A 16,388-nucleotide genomic window follows, 5' to 3' on the forward strand; every position below is an offset into this window, starting at 1 on the left:
TGTCATAAACTGTTTTTAATAACATTGATCTTAAGATCTACCAGATCTTTAGCAAAGAAAAACCAGCAGAAAATACAGATCTTTTATATTTACTAATCAAACAACTATTTTATCTTCTCAAAAAAATGTACTTAAGTCATGATGGCATTCTGACATTCTCTGCTAGACTTAAGGAGGGAAATAAGTAATAAAAATGAGTTCTCTTGGATCTTTCTCATCCAGATACAAAAGGGCCATCAAAGGAAGTGACTGATTAGTTTTAACTCAGAAGCCAGTCTTCAAGCAGACCCTGGTCTCTGACAATCTGCCTTTTCTCTGGGCCTTAAAATTAGCTAGTCATCCACGCCTAGTTTCCATCACCATGAATCAAACAAAGACATTAGCTGTGATCCTTTGGAAACAAGATATATGTTGTAAAAGCACGCTGAACTGGTAGAACTTAACGTGATAGTATCTCTGTGTGTCACTATGTGTCTCTCTCATCCTAGAATGTCATCCCAGCAAAAGCAGTGTAAATTCCTTTCTTCCTAAGTATGCTGCAAGAGCTCTGGTTTGTATGTTGCTGTAAAGTGCAAAATAGTTTTCTGAAGAAAAGTTGCAAAACGTGCATGAGGCTACGTGCTGAGATGCTGAGGAGAGGCAAATCAAGTCATATACCAGACAGCACGGGTATCAGCTGTGTTAGGGAAACTAAACCTTTATGGTCAAGCATTCCCTGCTTTGCCAAGAGCAAGGTGTGGTGTCTTTGTTCCTACTGCTGTCCCGCTTTCTTAGCCCACAGCACCACCAAACTAGGCTCTCTGAGAAAAGACTCACCACCCCCTTCCTTTCTCTAAAGTTTCTCACTATGGGCTTCCAGAGGGAAGCTGGAAACTCATTGCCAGACACTGCTGTTAAAATAGTACTTTTGAATTTGGCTTTCTTGTGAAGCTCAAGGCATCTCAGCTCCAGAACATGGCCCATTTCATTCATTATCAGCCAAACTGAGTCAAGTTCCAAGGGTCCAGGTACCCAGATGTCTGTAGGAAGGCAAAAGTATAAACACATTGACCTTCAGGACAACTAACCATTGTTTTCAAAAGCAGTAGTTGTGGAGAGCCACCCCCTACCCTGTGAAAAGCATCCCTCAGACAAACAGAAGTTAAGGATTACCAGTGTTTAGTTCAAGGTGGATAGAAGTGAATGGGATGGGTGATTAATGTCCTAACAGCGTCTAGTGTTTATTCTATGCAATCTGAGTATTTCCAGCTAAACAAACCCCCTGATATTACTACAGTCTAAATCCAAGTAGAGAGTTATTCTTATTCTGCAACAACCTACTGTTACTAATCTTGGGCTTTTCTCCATGGCTACCACATCAAAACAGGAGATAAAGATAAAAGAGAGAATTTCTGCCAATGAAATTTAAGTCCATCTCTCTGAAAAAATAGGATACCCAAAAGACAATACATATGTTCAATGCCCTGCAGATTCTGAAATTCTCACGGAGATTTCTGTGCCACTCTTTTTTGCAGAGTCCCCATGTTTACTCAGTGTAGGGTGTGGTGGTGTTTGTCTTATGCAGAAATAACAAGAACTGTGAGTTTAGAAACACAATTGTTTTCTTTTAAGAAACACCTGCATCTGTTAGGGTTTCCCTCTCAAAGAAATATTTCCTTTGGAAAAACACTAATTTTTCTCTCTGGCCAGTTCAAGAACAATGATAACATTTAACTATTCCTGCTCCCTGAGGTTTCATGGACCATCACTTGCAGACCTGCTTGAGGGTGTGAGAAGCATTTTTTGAGACAAAAGGGACCCACATGCAGGACACCCATCCTTGACCACACCCGCTGTCAATGGGAGCTGAGGCCCACCGTCACCTCCCAAAGGCAGAAATGTAGAAATGTAAAGATTGACTCTTAGAGGACATTTCCAAGGTACGAACATTACCTTTCAAACTTAAAGTTCCCCCAAGGTTTTCCTGGCACCTTATTCTCCACCAATATTTGTCTCTTTAAGCCAGAAATCCAATCTGAGGTTCTTGTCAATGAATCATTTTGGAGCCAGAGTAAAAATTCACTCTAAAATAGTGTAGAAAAGAATGGCTCTTGAGATTTTTTGAGGCCAGCTCCCGACTTGGGGAGATGGACAAGCTCTGGAAGGGGGCAGGGTCATTAAACTGCTTGCTTTCAGTCTTGTGAAGACACCAGAATCTTTCCTGTGAAGTAAACTTCCGACTCTACAAATGCTTCTTGATTGTTCCAGCCCACACAGTAAAGGTGACACAGCAGCACAGAGCAACAGTCAAAACAAAATAGGAGTGAAAAATAGTGACAACATTTTGTCACTTAGTAATTGTCAAATCAAGGCCTGCTTGCCACACACACACAGACACACACGAGAGTTTACAAGTTTGCTGTAGTTTAATTTACTCTTGGGCATAGCTTGGGAATGTTTCTAGAATAAAATCTTTTGGTGCAGCAGATAGCTTGGGAAAGGATTTGCCTCTGGGGGCAGGAAACAGTTTCAATCCCTCCTGTGTCTCTTGGAGGAATTTTTAATTTTAAAGCATTGATGATTATGCTAATTAGTGCTTACCCTCAAATGCCAATGGAATATAAATGTTGATAGTAGCTAAAACATACCGCAAATGTGCAGCAGACTCTTCCTCCAGAGAGTCATCTACGTTACACGATAACTCAGCTGGGAAGAAGCAGCGTTCTTCACATGGAAAAGCAAAGCAACTCTATCTTCGATCCATGTCATCCCAAGGTGGCACTTCTAGACTCTGCTGGATAGCCATGAATCAATTGTTACTTTATCACTTGGGCATGCTTTTCCACATAATATGTGTTAAAATTTAGTTCTCAGGTAAACATGAACCTTTCCCTTCAACAGATGTGTGAGCAACGTCAAGGATTTAGCTAGGATTCCTCACATAAACTTGGATTACAAGTGAATCTGTCTTAAATCTGAACCTACAAGAGGCTGAAGACCCTCGCTCCAAAAGTGGATTTGAAGGGGGCTATGCAGGAGCTTGCATTGCTTGCTGGTTTGAAACTCAAGGACTGAAGAGCTTGCAAAGTTGTGGATTCTGCACATACTTGATAGAAGTGAAAAAGGAACTCAGGAATATGTTGCCATAAAGTAGTACTTGTTAAGTGTCATCCTGCTTCTGGTAGAGCAATCGAAGCAGATGCCTAAGTAGGCACTTCTCCATATAAAGAGGAGAGATGCACAGCTTGGGTATTCTGTGATAGATGCTGGACTCTAGCACTCACTCCTTTTTGCCTTCCCCTGGGCCCAGGTCTCCAGAAGCGAACACCATTTCATCTTCTAGTAAGAGATGGAGAAGTTAGCTCGTGTGCATATGGCTAAAATGCTACATCCAGTTATGGCATCTTGTTCTCGTCACAGTGAGTCTATTTGCTCCCGCCAGCACAAGGACTCTTCATGCTAATAACCGACACATAATATATGAAGATTCCTCAGTACCTGTCCTGCATTTTTTCAGGCACTCTAAAAAAGACAAATTCTCCCACAATCTAATAGGAAAGAACTTACAGAACAACTCTGCTTACCAAAACCCACATGGAAAAATTTATGAAACCTTAAACAGAGCACTTCTAACATTTTCAAATTACTCTATTTTTAAATCTCTAGTGATTTTTTTTTTCCTAGCTCAAGCCTTTTTTCATCTAAGCATTATGAACTTCCATCCAAGCAATACTACCATAACTTACTCCAAAGCCTTTAAAGCACATCAGGCTGTATGTCTGACCACCGGGCTTAAACCTCTGGAGATACCATAGATAGTCTCTGTTGCATGATTCTGCCTGAAGCTGATTGCCTTTAATTCCCAATAAAGTTCATCTGAGATACTTCAGACACCTCACAGTCTGTAGGGAGAACACTGTGTACCTGCTCATTTATCTCAGGGACAAAATACTGACCTTGCTACAAAACTGAATTGGTTGTATAGTCCCAGCTACACCAGCTTCTCTAAAACAAAGTTTGGGTTTTCAACCCAATCCTTTGGTAACAGCACCTGGTAGGTGCCAGATTAGAGGCTTCCACATGGCTCAGTCCTAGTGTAGGGGACAGAGCGGCTTCTTGAATCCACAGTATTCAATGACAAAGTGTTAGTTCAACTGCACAGGTCCTGCCAGAAGGATGCTCGTTAGTCCAAGGAGTACAAAGATAGGTGGATTTCAATGGCTCGAGCTGACTTAGAAATTTGTAATCGATTCCTTGAGTTTTCCCTTGGAATCGTGGATGCTGTATAGCTAACTTAAATCTACTGACAATAAGCTTTCTTGTCTTTGTGATCTTTTGCAGACCTCTTCAAAGCAGTGCATAGAATTCCAAGGATTCATGGCCCATAGGTTGAAAAGAGTCCCAGAAAAACAGAATGCCTGCGCTTATTTTTCTGAAGATCATTTGTTAGATTTCCCATCAGCACTGTCATAGGATGAAATCTTGGCCCCAGTTGAACTCAACAGGAATTTTGCCACTGACTTAAATGGAGCTAAAATGTCACTCCTGCTATTTGTCAAGTCAATTACATCCAGACAATACTTTAACATCTGGCTTCAACTGAACACACAGAAAAGTTCACTCCCTCAGTCTCTGAAGACAACACAGGACATTGGCTATCTCAATAAAAATGAAAAATTTGTTCTTGGCAAGCTGCTTGTAATAAAGAGTGGATGCGTCCAGTGACACTATCAGAACCAAATCCCCCTTCTTTAGCATATAGTTATTGGCAACAGCATCAATGAATTCTCTGTCATTTTCCGGGAAGAATGTCAAAAGCATCCATCTACTGTTGAAAGTTATTTTGTTGTAAAAACTTTGTTTATAACAACAGATCTGTCCTTGTCTGTGGTTTCCCACAGACATGGGGGGTTTTCACCCAATTCATCTTCTGTTTCCCAAGCCACTGGAAGGTCCCTTGCAAGGTTAGACTGCAGCTGATCTATCTAAACCCCTCTCTGAGTGTGGTGAGCAAAGGTAAGGCTGAAGGATAAGTGATTATAGAAGGACAACTGATGTGAGCTGGTTTCCCTCTTAAAAACCCAGCTGAGACAAGGCATTGTTGTTTTATTGCAAAATATTCAGGTTAGGTGAACCACAAGTGGGGTGCATCTTTTCATAGCAGAAAAGCTATAGAGTTATTTCATCAGTGGTGACTTAAAAAATCTATTTGAATGGGAAAAATCATCAGATGATGTCTGGAAGAAAAGGGATGTACAAAGAGAGGGGCTTTTATGCTTACGGTAGACAAGGATCTGCACGCTGTTGTTCCCTGCTCCAAGTACTGGTGAGTTAGTGTACTGCACACCTGTGCAAAACCAGCTTCCTTCCATCTCATTCCATCCCCTGGGAAGCAAAACCAAAATCAGTCTCTAGTATCTGATGAGCCTTAATTCCCAGCACTTAAATAATTAGCTCCTCAAATGTAGGAAAACAACTCTCATTTTCTGGATTAATGAAGGAAGCTGGGTTCCACTGAGCAAAGCTATTATGGAGCTGCTAATGCACGGTTTGATTTCATCGCCTGCCACTAAACACAGAGCGATGTGGGCTCCTGGGAGAGCAAGAGTACAAGGATAGCAATGCTGGAGGGTTAAAGTGGAAGGCAGTGGGGGAAACCCTAGCCATACTTCGTGGTTTTCTGCAGAGGAAGGGCTGGTTTTATTTGTGTTGTCTGCTGAGTTTCATCTGGGTTTATGAAGATGCCATATAACCCCAAAGAAAGCTGAAGTGCCAGGAGATCCTAAGGGGGGGATAGTTTGCTTTAATCACAGAGCAGGCAAAGCCAGTTTCTGAAGCAGGGTAACAGAAGCGTAACACACAGAAGCCTAAACCTCAGGTAGCCACGCAGCAGCTTCTGCCCAGGTTCTGTAGCTCAAGCAGTAGAGAATGGCACAGAGCTGTAGCACCATGTCTTTCACAGCTGGAAGGCTACAGTGGTACTGGAGCGTATTTGTTCTCCCTGTTCATTTGGCTTATGAGTTGTTAGGAAACCAGTTGCAAAAAGTCAATCTTTTTCTTGCCTCATCTTGGCGGGTACAGGCATATAAACTCTTCAAACTTCTTTCTTTTATATCTAGGCAGAGGATGGGTGATTTCATTTTTCCTAAATGGATGGAGAAGGGACTGAGAAAAATGTCAGAAAAGACTGCAAGGGCTGCTTTGCTCTGCCCTGGGAGATTGAAACCGAAGCCATATTACATGAACAGCTCAACACTATTAGGTCCGTTCCTTCCCCTCTCTGCATCACTATTTTGCTGCCTTGTCCCAGACTCTACTTTTTCACCCAGACAGAACAAAAGCCCCCACTGAACCCCTCTGCGGTACATGGAATGGGGAACAGAGAATAACTAGGAAATCAGGGCTTTTGAGATGTAACTGCAGCTATTCAACAAATGCAAAGTCATGCAGCTTCTCAGACAACAGGAGATGGCCTGGAGTGTTGATTTCCTTAGATTCTTCAACCATCAAAAAGCCCTTCACTACCGTGTCATTCTCCCCCACCCATTAGTACATCCAAATTAGTGGACCTGCAGTTCTGGATGTGGATTTGGGGCTAAATAGCTTCAGACACTGAAGCTCTTCTAACTGCAATACTGTCAATACGCCCTCAAGCACATAACATCTGTCACACCCTGCAAAACAAAGCAAAGCAAAGCAAAACAAAACAAAATAAAACACAACAAAACAAAACTTTTGACCTCTGTAAGAAAAGCTTGAAATTGTAATGGAAGCCCTAGGTTAATAAAGAAACCTTGGTGCAGACATGCAGCAGGAGTTGAGAGATTAATGAGGAAATCAATGGAACTGTGATGGCTTATGCAGCAAGGTTTGTGCTTCATAGCCCAACTTTCAGAGACAGGGACCAAGGACACTAGGGACCTGCAGATGCTTAAGAACCTCAGCACCTTCCCAACTCAGGAGCAGTTTTCTAGAGGTGACCATTCAAAACTCAGCATCTTTGAAAATGCAGAGATGCTGCTTCTTATGTCAGGGCTTGTTGGACCACTGACTTCAGAGGAGCTGAAGCAATCAGGAAACAATTATGTACAGTGGAGAGTTAAAAGACGGTAATTAAACTGTACAAATAAATAACTGAAGTGACTAAAAAAGTCCACCCAAAGCCTACTTTTGGAGCACTATTTAATGTAAATGAATCACTTAGTGGACAATGCAACAATCATCTGTTCAGCTTCTATTCATTATCAAAAACAATACAAAAGGATTGGCAGGGAATAGCCATGTGCCAGAGGGAGCCCTTTAGGAAATACCACAGAATCTGGACTGGCTTTTGTCTGTTCTTCTATTGTGTTCTGACAATGCTTTGCTAATGAATGTCCAACGTCATTTCAGTTGTCCTTTTTTTTTCTCCCCCAAAACAAATCAGTAGTAATCTTGGCCTTTCAGAATGAACTGAAATGTCTGTTCATGTTAGGAAGACTTCCACACATTATGTATCAGTTTTGCCAAGGTCTAAGAGGCTGAGGACGTGTGGACTCAGGCACCCTGGGAAATCCCATTGTAGGTGATGAGGCAAAATCCTTTGATTTGGGCAAAAAACCATTCAGTTTTAAAGAAATTACCACCTATCTTTGAGACTTCAAATGTTTACTGAATTCAGTACTTCAGTGAGTTGTACACTCAGTAAATTCATCGTTGGTTACTCAATTTGAAATTACACTAACCTCATTTTAAGAAAAAAGCTACTTTTCAATAGGGAGTATTTGTACTGATCGCGCCCAGCGTTATCTTGGGAGTTATCTGCAGGAAACTGCAAGCTAAAGGGAATCCCCATTAGGGATCTGGAGAGGTAAACATACCATAAACAGGCAGAAACCTATGCTAGAAGAAACAGAGGCTCAGAAAACAATATCAAGCACTAAAATACTGTCATGATGCTTCGAAACTGATGATCCACTGGCATTTCTATCTCTTACTGGTTTGGAATATCTGAAAGTTCAAACTTGATGGCGTAGCAGACCCATAGGAGTATCTTTTTCTTACCTGGTTCCTTGGCTCACTCCTACGTCGCTGCCGCAACGTACAGCTCCTGCCTGCAGTGTGGCTGCTTCGACTCTTTGCAGACCCGCAGCGTAAGCCAAATCACTGAAACAGTCTGAGTTAAGAAAAAAAGGGCAACAATGATACGCAAAAGAGAAAAGAGTGGGGCAGATAAGTAAGCTTTGCTGCTGAGAAAAAGGCATGTGGAATGGCACCCAGATTTGACTTCTCAAGGTTCTCTCTGAGGTTGTTTTATTTTGTATTAAGCAAAAGCTTAGGCTCTGCAGCAAATTTCTGCAGCCAGAGATTATTTTTGTCAAATCCAGTGACGATAGAGTATGTGGGTTTCTAGTTAACGCTATCTAAAATTTGAGATAGAAATGCACACTTCATAAAATCTTGCTACTAGCTCAGTCTTCCCAATAAAATAGAGATGGCATCAAACCCCCTAGGGCTTATGCTTGCAAAATCCTCACCAAGTTAGCTGCATAGCTTGGCTTGCAATTTGGGAGTTTTACTCACAGCATGTAGTCAGAATGCCACTGAAGGTGAGACTCAAGGGGAGGGCTGCCAGCCCATACCGGGACTATTTATGATATTACTATTTCCAGCTTCTTCCTGTCCTTCAGCTGGAGATCATTACTGTTGAAGCAGAGGCTGCAAAATGGGTGGCATATCTTCTCTGTGGCCACCACAGTTCAGTGCTTGGAATAGTAATGCAACCTGAAATAGTTGGCAGTTTAGATTAATACGCTGGGCTGTGAATGGTGACGCACAGTCCAGCCTAACACCGCGAGTACCGGGCAGAGACCTCTGACAGCGGCTTGGGGCAGCGACACCGAAAATCAGTCCGCCTGGAACTGCTAAAGCTCTCTGGGAGATACCACTTTAGTACACGACTTTAGTTCAAGATAGATGATTCGTGGTACCTACTAGGCAGAGCTGCCTCATAGAGTCACGAAAACAGGTGGTTAGAGTGCCCTAGAGCAGGAATCCTGAATTTTGCCCTTTGGCTGAAAGTTTTTACCACTAGACAGGGATTGGGCAGGCAGGGACAACTGCTCAGTTTCTGGTAAACAATAGTTCATTTTGCAAGACCATTGCCACCATTTGCACTAATTGACACTTTTTTATAGCAATCTCTGTTAAAAGACAAAAGATCTCAAGTATCCTTTTGGAAGGAAAAAACCCCTGATTATGTAAACAGCCAGTATATTAAAGGAATCATCCTAATATTGGGATAAACTGAGAAGAAACCAGAATAATTAACCCCCTCTGCTTAATAAACTTCCTCTAAAATATTTTTTAAAAAAATGTATTAACTAAAATTCTGTTCCTCCTTGCTCTGGTAAAGAATTTTTTTTTTGTTAGTCCCTCGAGTGGTTGCTTAAGTCAGGTCTCACTGTAATTACATACCTCACAGCAGTGCGGGGAGACTTAATTAAGAGAGTCACTGTAGGTGTGTTGTCAGACAGACACAGCCTAGTCCTGCTGGAGGAGGCACTAGGATCCAGCTGCAGTGGGCATGTTAAGGAAGACAATTAAAGTTTGCAGAGGGTTTTGAGATCCTCCTGCAAAAAGCAGCACGGACACACCCAGCAGCCTTTATTCAAAGCCCCTCAACTCCATCATTGGGGAGTCTGTGGTTTTAAAAATCTCTCTGTACTCACCAGGAGACGCTCTGCCACACCGCAAGATTTAATATTCTCCCCCCTCCCCTCAAAAAGTGTGACTCACCAGTTTCAAACGGTGACATTTCATTCCCAAACTATTCCGGGAGCAGCTGGTTCCATAACACATGGGGATGTGGGGAAAAGGGAGGAGGGAGGGAAGAGCCAGATTGCAAAGTGAAAACCACTCTTTCTCTCCCCCACACAGGTATGTTGCTTTTCAATTTCAGAACCACATAACTTGGAACATGCTGGCAAATTCCATCAGAGGAAAACAATAAAACAAACACATTTCAGAAAAAAAAATAATCTGCACACGCCAGTGATGCAATTCCCTGTCAACCAGGAGGGACTGGGAGAGCGGTTTGCTCTCCAGATCTAATAGATGCGAGGAAGTGCGCTGTCCCCACTTCTCACTCCTCTTATGAGTTTGAACCCTGCAGTTCTGGGCTGCTCCTTCAAACGGTTTCTCTGTGATGCAGACCCAGAGTTTAGTCATCAGCAATATCTTACTAACGATGAACAAATGTATGTGCAATGGGAAGATGACAACAGGGGAATGACAAAGAAATCACTGTCAGCTCCCAGTCCCGAGAGGAGTTTTGTGTCAGACTGCAGTTTAGCATAGCTCGTGTCCCTGCTGCGGGGACGTCACTGCCATAAGCATAACATCCAGCACGTGAGGACAGGGCCGCTGCAGGCACCGGCCTTGTGGGCTTGTCAGCACACACACGAAATTGCTGTGGTTGGTGCAGTGCCAGGGGCAGAAGCATAATCTCTCCTGGCCTCAGACTATAAATCTGTGCATGGGTGATTGGCGTCATAGCAGCGATCCAGCCCCATTCATTAATGTTTGTAAAATTCCACCGGGGAGGGAGCTGTATGTGATGTAACCTTGCAGCCTCCCCGATGGGAGTGTCCGGATGCACGCTCGCGGGGTGCGAGGCAGTCTGGCACGAAGGCGCGGGCTGCAGGTAGCCCTGCAGGTAGCCCTGCCAGCCCAGGAATGCGACCCGAGGGGCGAGAGCCTCGGGGCAGGCTCGTAAGGGGCCCAGCACAGGAGGGTTTTCGTCTGCGGGTGCTGGACTGGGGTGCTGGGGGCAGGCAGCCTGATTTGCCCCGCACCCGCTGTCGTGGATGATGACAGGACACTGCCACACACCCTGCTGTGCCTCATACTGTACGAGCTCCTAACCGATCCCCGTGCATGTCTGCACAGGAAATGTTTGATTACAATTTCATTCATCTCCTCTGCTGCCTTTATAAAAGGAAAGGCTGTTCTTGTGGCTTCCTCTACCCGGCAGTGGCTTGGGACCTTGCACTGGCAGATTCAAGCCTGTTCCCATTCTTTACCTGGGGAAGCCTTACTGAAATCAGTGCTGGTTCAAGGAAGAGGAAGCTGGCTCGCTGCTTGATACTGGCATGCAGCAGCAATGACCTTGGCTAGGTAACCATCTCCTGAATACAAAGATGGATATAAAAGCAGCAATTCCCTTTTTAAGAAACAACCAATCTTCTGCTAAGGTAGGGAAAGGCAGGGGTTTGTTAAATAAATGCATCTGTCAGAGCTGGATTTTTTTTCCCAGCTTCCCTAAATGCCCTTCACCAGCAGAGAGGGGGAGGGGACCTGCTCTTTGAAGCCTTTTCCTTATGGGAATAGAAAACACGGAAAGAATTCAATTCTCTGCCACAGCCCAGCAGCACTGATACACGCTTCAAAAACCAAAGCCCAGAAGACAAGCTGGCTGGTGGGTGCGGGTGGCTTGGAGCCTCTGTTACCACCAGATTAGCCTTGTTCTATATCCAGCATCATTAAGTGTCCCCCGTAGTGTTAAAGCACAGAAAGAAGAGGGGAAGGAATGGAGACCGGGGAAGAAAAATTAGGAAATTCTGTGCAGAAAAGAACTGCCGTTATTAAAATCTTTGATCAAAAGCACCATCTAGTGAAGGAAAGGATCACTGCAGCTGGCATTGCTCTCGGGCAGCTGCATCAACGGCAAATGGAATTTGACTTTCACCACAGGTTTGCCTACTAAAAAAACCAAATATCACCATATGCACAGCCCGCGCTGTATCTGAGTGAACAAGAACACATCCCAAAATTGCTACCCTCCGTGTAAATATTTCTCCACTGCAAATGTTTTCTCCTCCTCCCATCATCTCCCACCAGAGAATCTCAGCCACCCTGAAACCCGCAGGGAATGAGGCACCACAGGAAAAGAATGATTTCCATGTTATAACTTGGGAGCTAAGGAAAAGAAAAGGTAAGTGACCAGTCCAAGGTCATGCAGGAAGCCAGAGGCAGATCCGGGAATAGAGACCAGCCACCCTGGACCCAGGGATGCCTGAACAATAGCACAGCCTCTCCCTCTGTTGTCATTTAACTCTTTCCTAACCCACCAAAAAGCAGAAGAGGGGTAAGCTATACACTTCTCTGCATATGTGCCTGCTGCCTTACAGCCCTTGGGGGCCCAGCCCCTCACACCTTACCTGCTTTTACCACCCTAAACCGAAGAGAGAAGGCAGCAGGGAAAGATGGGGTTGGATATCCTGAGATCAGCAAAGCTGCAGGTAGGAGATATTTCTATACACTGTGCCTGAGCTGTCCCCTCAGCAATTAAGGCAACAGAAATGGTACCTCATCTTTGCCATGTCTCTATTTCTGCGTGTGACAAAACACCGCTATCTGCCCTGAAGGCGTTCAACACAGTTAAAAGGGTTGTGGTGTATGTCTGAGGATCTTTAGCTGCAGGAGGAGTGGATATTGCTCCCTCTTCTCCTGCTTTTGGGTTAGCTGCAAAGATCAGGGATTTTCAGCACGATAATACATCAGAAACGCAGTCTCACTAAGTCTACACTGTTTTCATACTGAGCTTGGAAATGCTGCAGTGCAGGGTCTGGAGAAGAGAGTAATTATAAACAACTGGAACCAAACCTCATAGAAACTAACTTAAAAAAAAAAGGACTTGGGTGGTGCAAAAACCTGTGAGTGCAGTGAACTGAACCAAGAGCAAAATTCTCCCAGAGAGAAGAGATGAGAGACTAGTGACCAGGTGTCCAGCAAGAGATCTCCGAAAGGAGTCTGATGTCCTTGAGTCAGAGCCCTGTTCCAACTGGCACAAAAATCATGACCATCTTCTTGGGTCCACGGCCTGGAAGGGACAAAGGCAACTGATCAGCACAGAGCTGCAGTGGCAAAGGATGGAAAAGCCCCAAGAAGCCCTTCCTTCTCTGTTTTCTACCTTTGGTCTCTGTTTTTTCCCCTAACAGCCTAGTCTGTTTTCATTCACTCCTATAAACCCAATCTATCCAAGCAGGGAGAAGAAGGGTCCGCACTCCTGCATCAGAGACTGAGACAAGAAAATCTTTAATCATGCCACAGCCCTTTGAACATTTTACATTTTCCAGCCAAAGGCACTGTGAAATTGGGAGCTTTCAGTTCAAACTAGTTCAAGGATGTTGTCCCTGGGGAAGGTTTTTGTTACCCTGTAGGGATTTCTGCACAGATCTTTGCTCTTAGGGTAAGAGCAAAGCTTTTCTTAAGAGAGAAGCTACATCTTATACTCCTTGAAAAAAGGTGACAAATAAGAGCCTGGAAGAACTAGAGCACAAAATTGTTGCCCTAGAGAATAGGGTTAAAAGGCTGTAGATCTGCATTCAGTGATGCTTGCAGTAAAGCAGATGTCACCAAACACAAGTGCAAACAATTCCTTGAGTTTGGAGATTTCTTTTCTCCACAAAAAAAGAGCTCTTACACTTCAGGAGGGCAGCTATAAAACAGCAGGATGTTTGTCAAGGAAGTGTTAAAATGCTAAAAGGATTCCAGCCCTTTGCAGTTCTGGTCTGACACAGAGAGAAAGAAAAGAGGAGACTGAGTGCTAATTAAAACAACAGGCATAGTTTTAGAAGACTATACCAACATTTACCAGTCAGGCCTGTATGGTCTCCAAAACAGAAGTCCTCGATTCAGGATAGACTCCCCTCTAATGTTTCCGCAAACAAAGGCATGTGGACATAAGTCACCTAACTGCCATCCAATGTGCAATGTGTGAATCAGCAGGTTTAAATCAACGGTGAATTTGTTGCTAATTATACTAGGTTAACCTAAGAAAATAGAATCCTCATCAAAGCCTTAATTCAATGAATTTCCTTCTCTAATTGCAACTCATCTAACCCTTTGCTATATGACTCGCCACTCGTACAATCACTGCGGGGCACTTTGTTTCAATCAACTTTGCCAGTCTGGTGACAGACTATTCCCTGATAAAAAAAATAGGCTGGCAGATACCAGGTAAATGACCACAGGAGCTTGTACAGAGCTCTCGGGTAACTACTGTCCTGTAAGAAAGAGAATGCATTAGACTACAGCTCATCTTGCCCCACTTTGGTGGGAAAGATGGTCTGAAATGGCTTTTTCCATTTCTGATTTTCAGAAGACTGAACTGACTACAGCTTCCAGTAAGGTTGTCATAACATAAATTACCTTCTTCTGTTTGTTTTTCAGTATCATTTGTGTAAATAAAATTGATTCTTTCCTTTCATTTTGCATTGGTGCTGAAGCCAGAAAATACATTACCATCAGACCTTCCAGAATGTGATTTTTTTGGAAGATCTTGAATTTTCATTTTCCTGAAATACCGATCCTTTACTAATGGCAAACTTATTGAAATGAATTCACAGCTTCAGTTTATTTTCCTTATTAGAAGAGAGGCGCCGAACACTGTTATCATAAAAACTTATGATAAAACTGACTTTCAAATAGCTGTCATAAAAAGCTGTCCTTTATCTTCCTGCTGTTCACAGGGAGAGACATCTGGGGTTAACTGCCTTTGTCTCTGGATAATGCTAAAGTATTTCCAACTGCCTCTGTAAGCGTATCTATCTTCTGCTCACGCACACCGTAACAAGTAGGTGGAAAATCTCCCTGTCCTGGGATGAAGCCATGCACCCTTTCCTTCCTCAGGGCAAAAGCTCCTTATGCCACTGAGTCCATTGGGACTTTGGGATCACAGGGGCCTCACGTTTCCAAAGCCCTGGTCAGATTTGTGCTAAAGCTTGGCATCGCTCTATTGCCCCTTGACAGTGCCATTACCTCGATGAGGAGATTTAAAGCTACAGAACTTGTAGCACATTCATGCCCCATTTCATCACAAACTGAAACGCTTCCATACCACTGCTGCAGTCTGTGAGCACCTCCGCACAGAGCTCATTTTAAAACGGAGAGATCAGATTTCCCCTGATCATGGCTTTGAAAGGAACTCTGCATAAATGTCTCTTTTTCTCCTTCTACAGGAATTCACTCATCGTTCCTCACAGTCACGCATTACAGTCCCGTTGCGTGCAGTTTCTCCATCTTCAACTTTCATGCAGAGATATCAAAGGAGAGAACAGAATTTAGGTCAGTGTAATCAGCAATGTGCACATAAAATAATGACCATTGCAAATGGGAAGTCTTCCAACCTCATCAGAGATTCTGTTTGGAGGTCAAATTGCTAATTAGAGAAGACTCCCCTAAATCAAAACACAGACAAAGTCTGCCCAACTGAGCTGCTCAGGAACAGCCCAATTTCTGTGCTTTGAATCTGATGGTCAAAATTAGCCTCAACCGCAGGTGTCTGGTGAAGCCAAGCTGCACTTACCTACCCGTTTTCCCTTCTCTACCCACTTCTGGCCTTCCCTCGCCCAAGCGACGGCAGTTTGGGTGCTCCCCGCCCCATCCTGCAAACCCCGCCAGCAGCTCGGCCGGAGGCGACCCCGGAAGGAGACACGGGATAAGCGATACCCACGCGAAGGGCTGGAGCCCCCCGCTCACGGTGAAAACCCTCGGCCTCAGCGCTGCGGGTGGGAAAGGCACCCCCCTAGGGGAACCCCGGGCCGGGAGCGCCGCTCCCCGGCCGGACGACACCGAGGGGCGGACCGGCGAGGGCAGGCCGCCCTCCGGAAGCTACTTCCGGTGGCGTCACGGAGGAGCTGCCTGTCATTGGTCTCCCTGGAGGAAATCCCGCCTCTCCCCGGCGGCGCCTCAGACGCATGCGCGCTCACGGCACTTCCGGCGGTGGCCATGGTGACGGCGGTAGCCAGGTAGGGTCCCGCGGCCTCCCCTTCCCCTCAGCCCCTTCCCACCGGCGGCCGCCCTGGGCTCTGCCAACCCCCGCCGGTGACCTCCCCCCGGGGAGGTGCTGAGGGGACTGCGGGTCCTCCGGGAGATCGAGGTCTGGCAAATGGGGGAGAGGTTGGGTGAACGTGGCCCTGACCTGTGTGCGGGGAAACCCTGGGCTCCCCAGTACATAGTTCATCACCGTTACAGCTGTTAAATACATATCTACATATAAATCAGGGCGGGGCGAGGCATTAAGCCAACTCTCATTCTCTCACTGTGTTTTAGGCGATTTTTGATTTGGTAAGCGTCTACAAAATACTTTCTCTGGCACAGCATTTTAAATTTCTAATCGTGCCACTTTGATTTACCTTTGTGTCCCAAACACACCAACAGGATTTTCGAGCGGGAGGGTTGGAAATGAAGTTTGTAACTGAATAAAAGTGGCAGGAAGATTTATGAGAAGATGATTTCTCAGGTCCTTTTAATTAGATGGTTTTTGAGTGCTAGAAGCATATTTTCCACACCCGCCCCGTACCATGGGGTGAGGTGGCTGTTCTGGATAACAGTTACATAAATACATAAGCAGGTCGCTGTGGGAA

At 44.6% G+C, this 16,388-nt stretch overlaps 2 protein-coding genes across 19 annotated transcripts in view; one reads left to right on the plus strand and one right to left on the minus strand.

Annotated features, from left to right (window-relative positions):
* The window catches only part of LOC141930462 (uncharacterized), a 27,597-nt gene continuing 11,209 nt past the window's right edge, over positions 1–16,388 (minus strand). Inside the window, exons 1-5 of one of the 18 annotated variants that reach the window (XM_074841313.1) lie at positions 15,329–15,627; positions 14,861–15,048; positions 8,023–12,841; positions 5,261–5,364; positions 1–1,019 (exon numbers count right to left, since the gene is read on the minus strand). In XM_074841313.1, coding sequence (XP_074697414.1) covers positions 691–1,019; positions 5,261–5,364; positions 8,023–8,222 — 633 coding nt within the window. In that variant the 5' untranslated portion in view covers positions 8,223–12,841; positions 14,861–15,048; positions 15,329–15,627 and the 3' untranslated portion in view covers positions 1–690. The other 17 variants (XM_074841315.1, XM_074841314.1, XR_012625300.1 and 14 more) reach the window with 17 other exon arrangements.
* Positions 15,697–16,388, plus strand: part of DHRS7B (dehydrogenase/reductase 7B) — a 13,336-nt gene continuing 12,644 nt past the window's right edge. Inside the window, exon 1 of the mRNA XM_074841312.1 lies at positions 15,697–15,770. Coding sequence (XP_074697413.1) covers positions 15,751–15,770 — 20 coding nt within the window. The 5' untranslated portion in view covers positions 15,697–15,750. The remainder of the gene's footprint in view (positions 15,771–16,388) is intronic.

Source organism: Strix aluco, chromosome 15 (assembly GCF_031877795.1).
Source record: "Strix aluco isolate bStrAlu1 chromosome 15, bStrAlu1.hap1, whole genome shotgun sequence".
NCBI classification, from domain to species: Eukaryota; Metazoa; Chordata; class Aves; order Strigiformes; family Strigidae; genus Strix; species Strix aluco.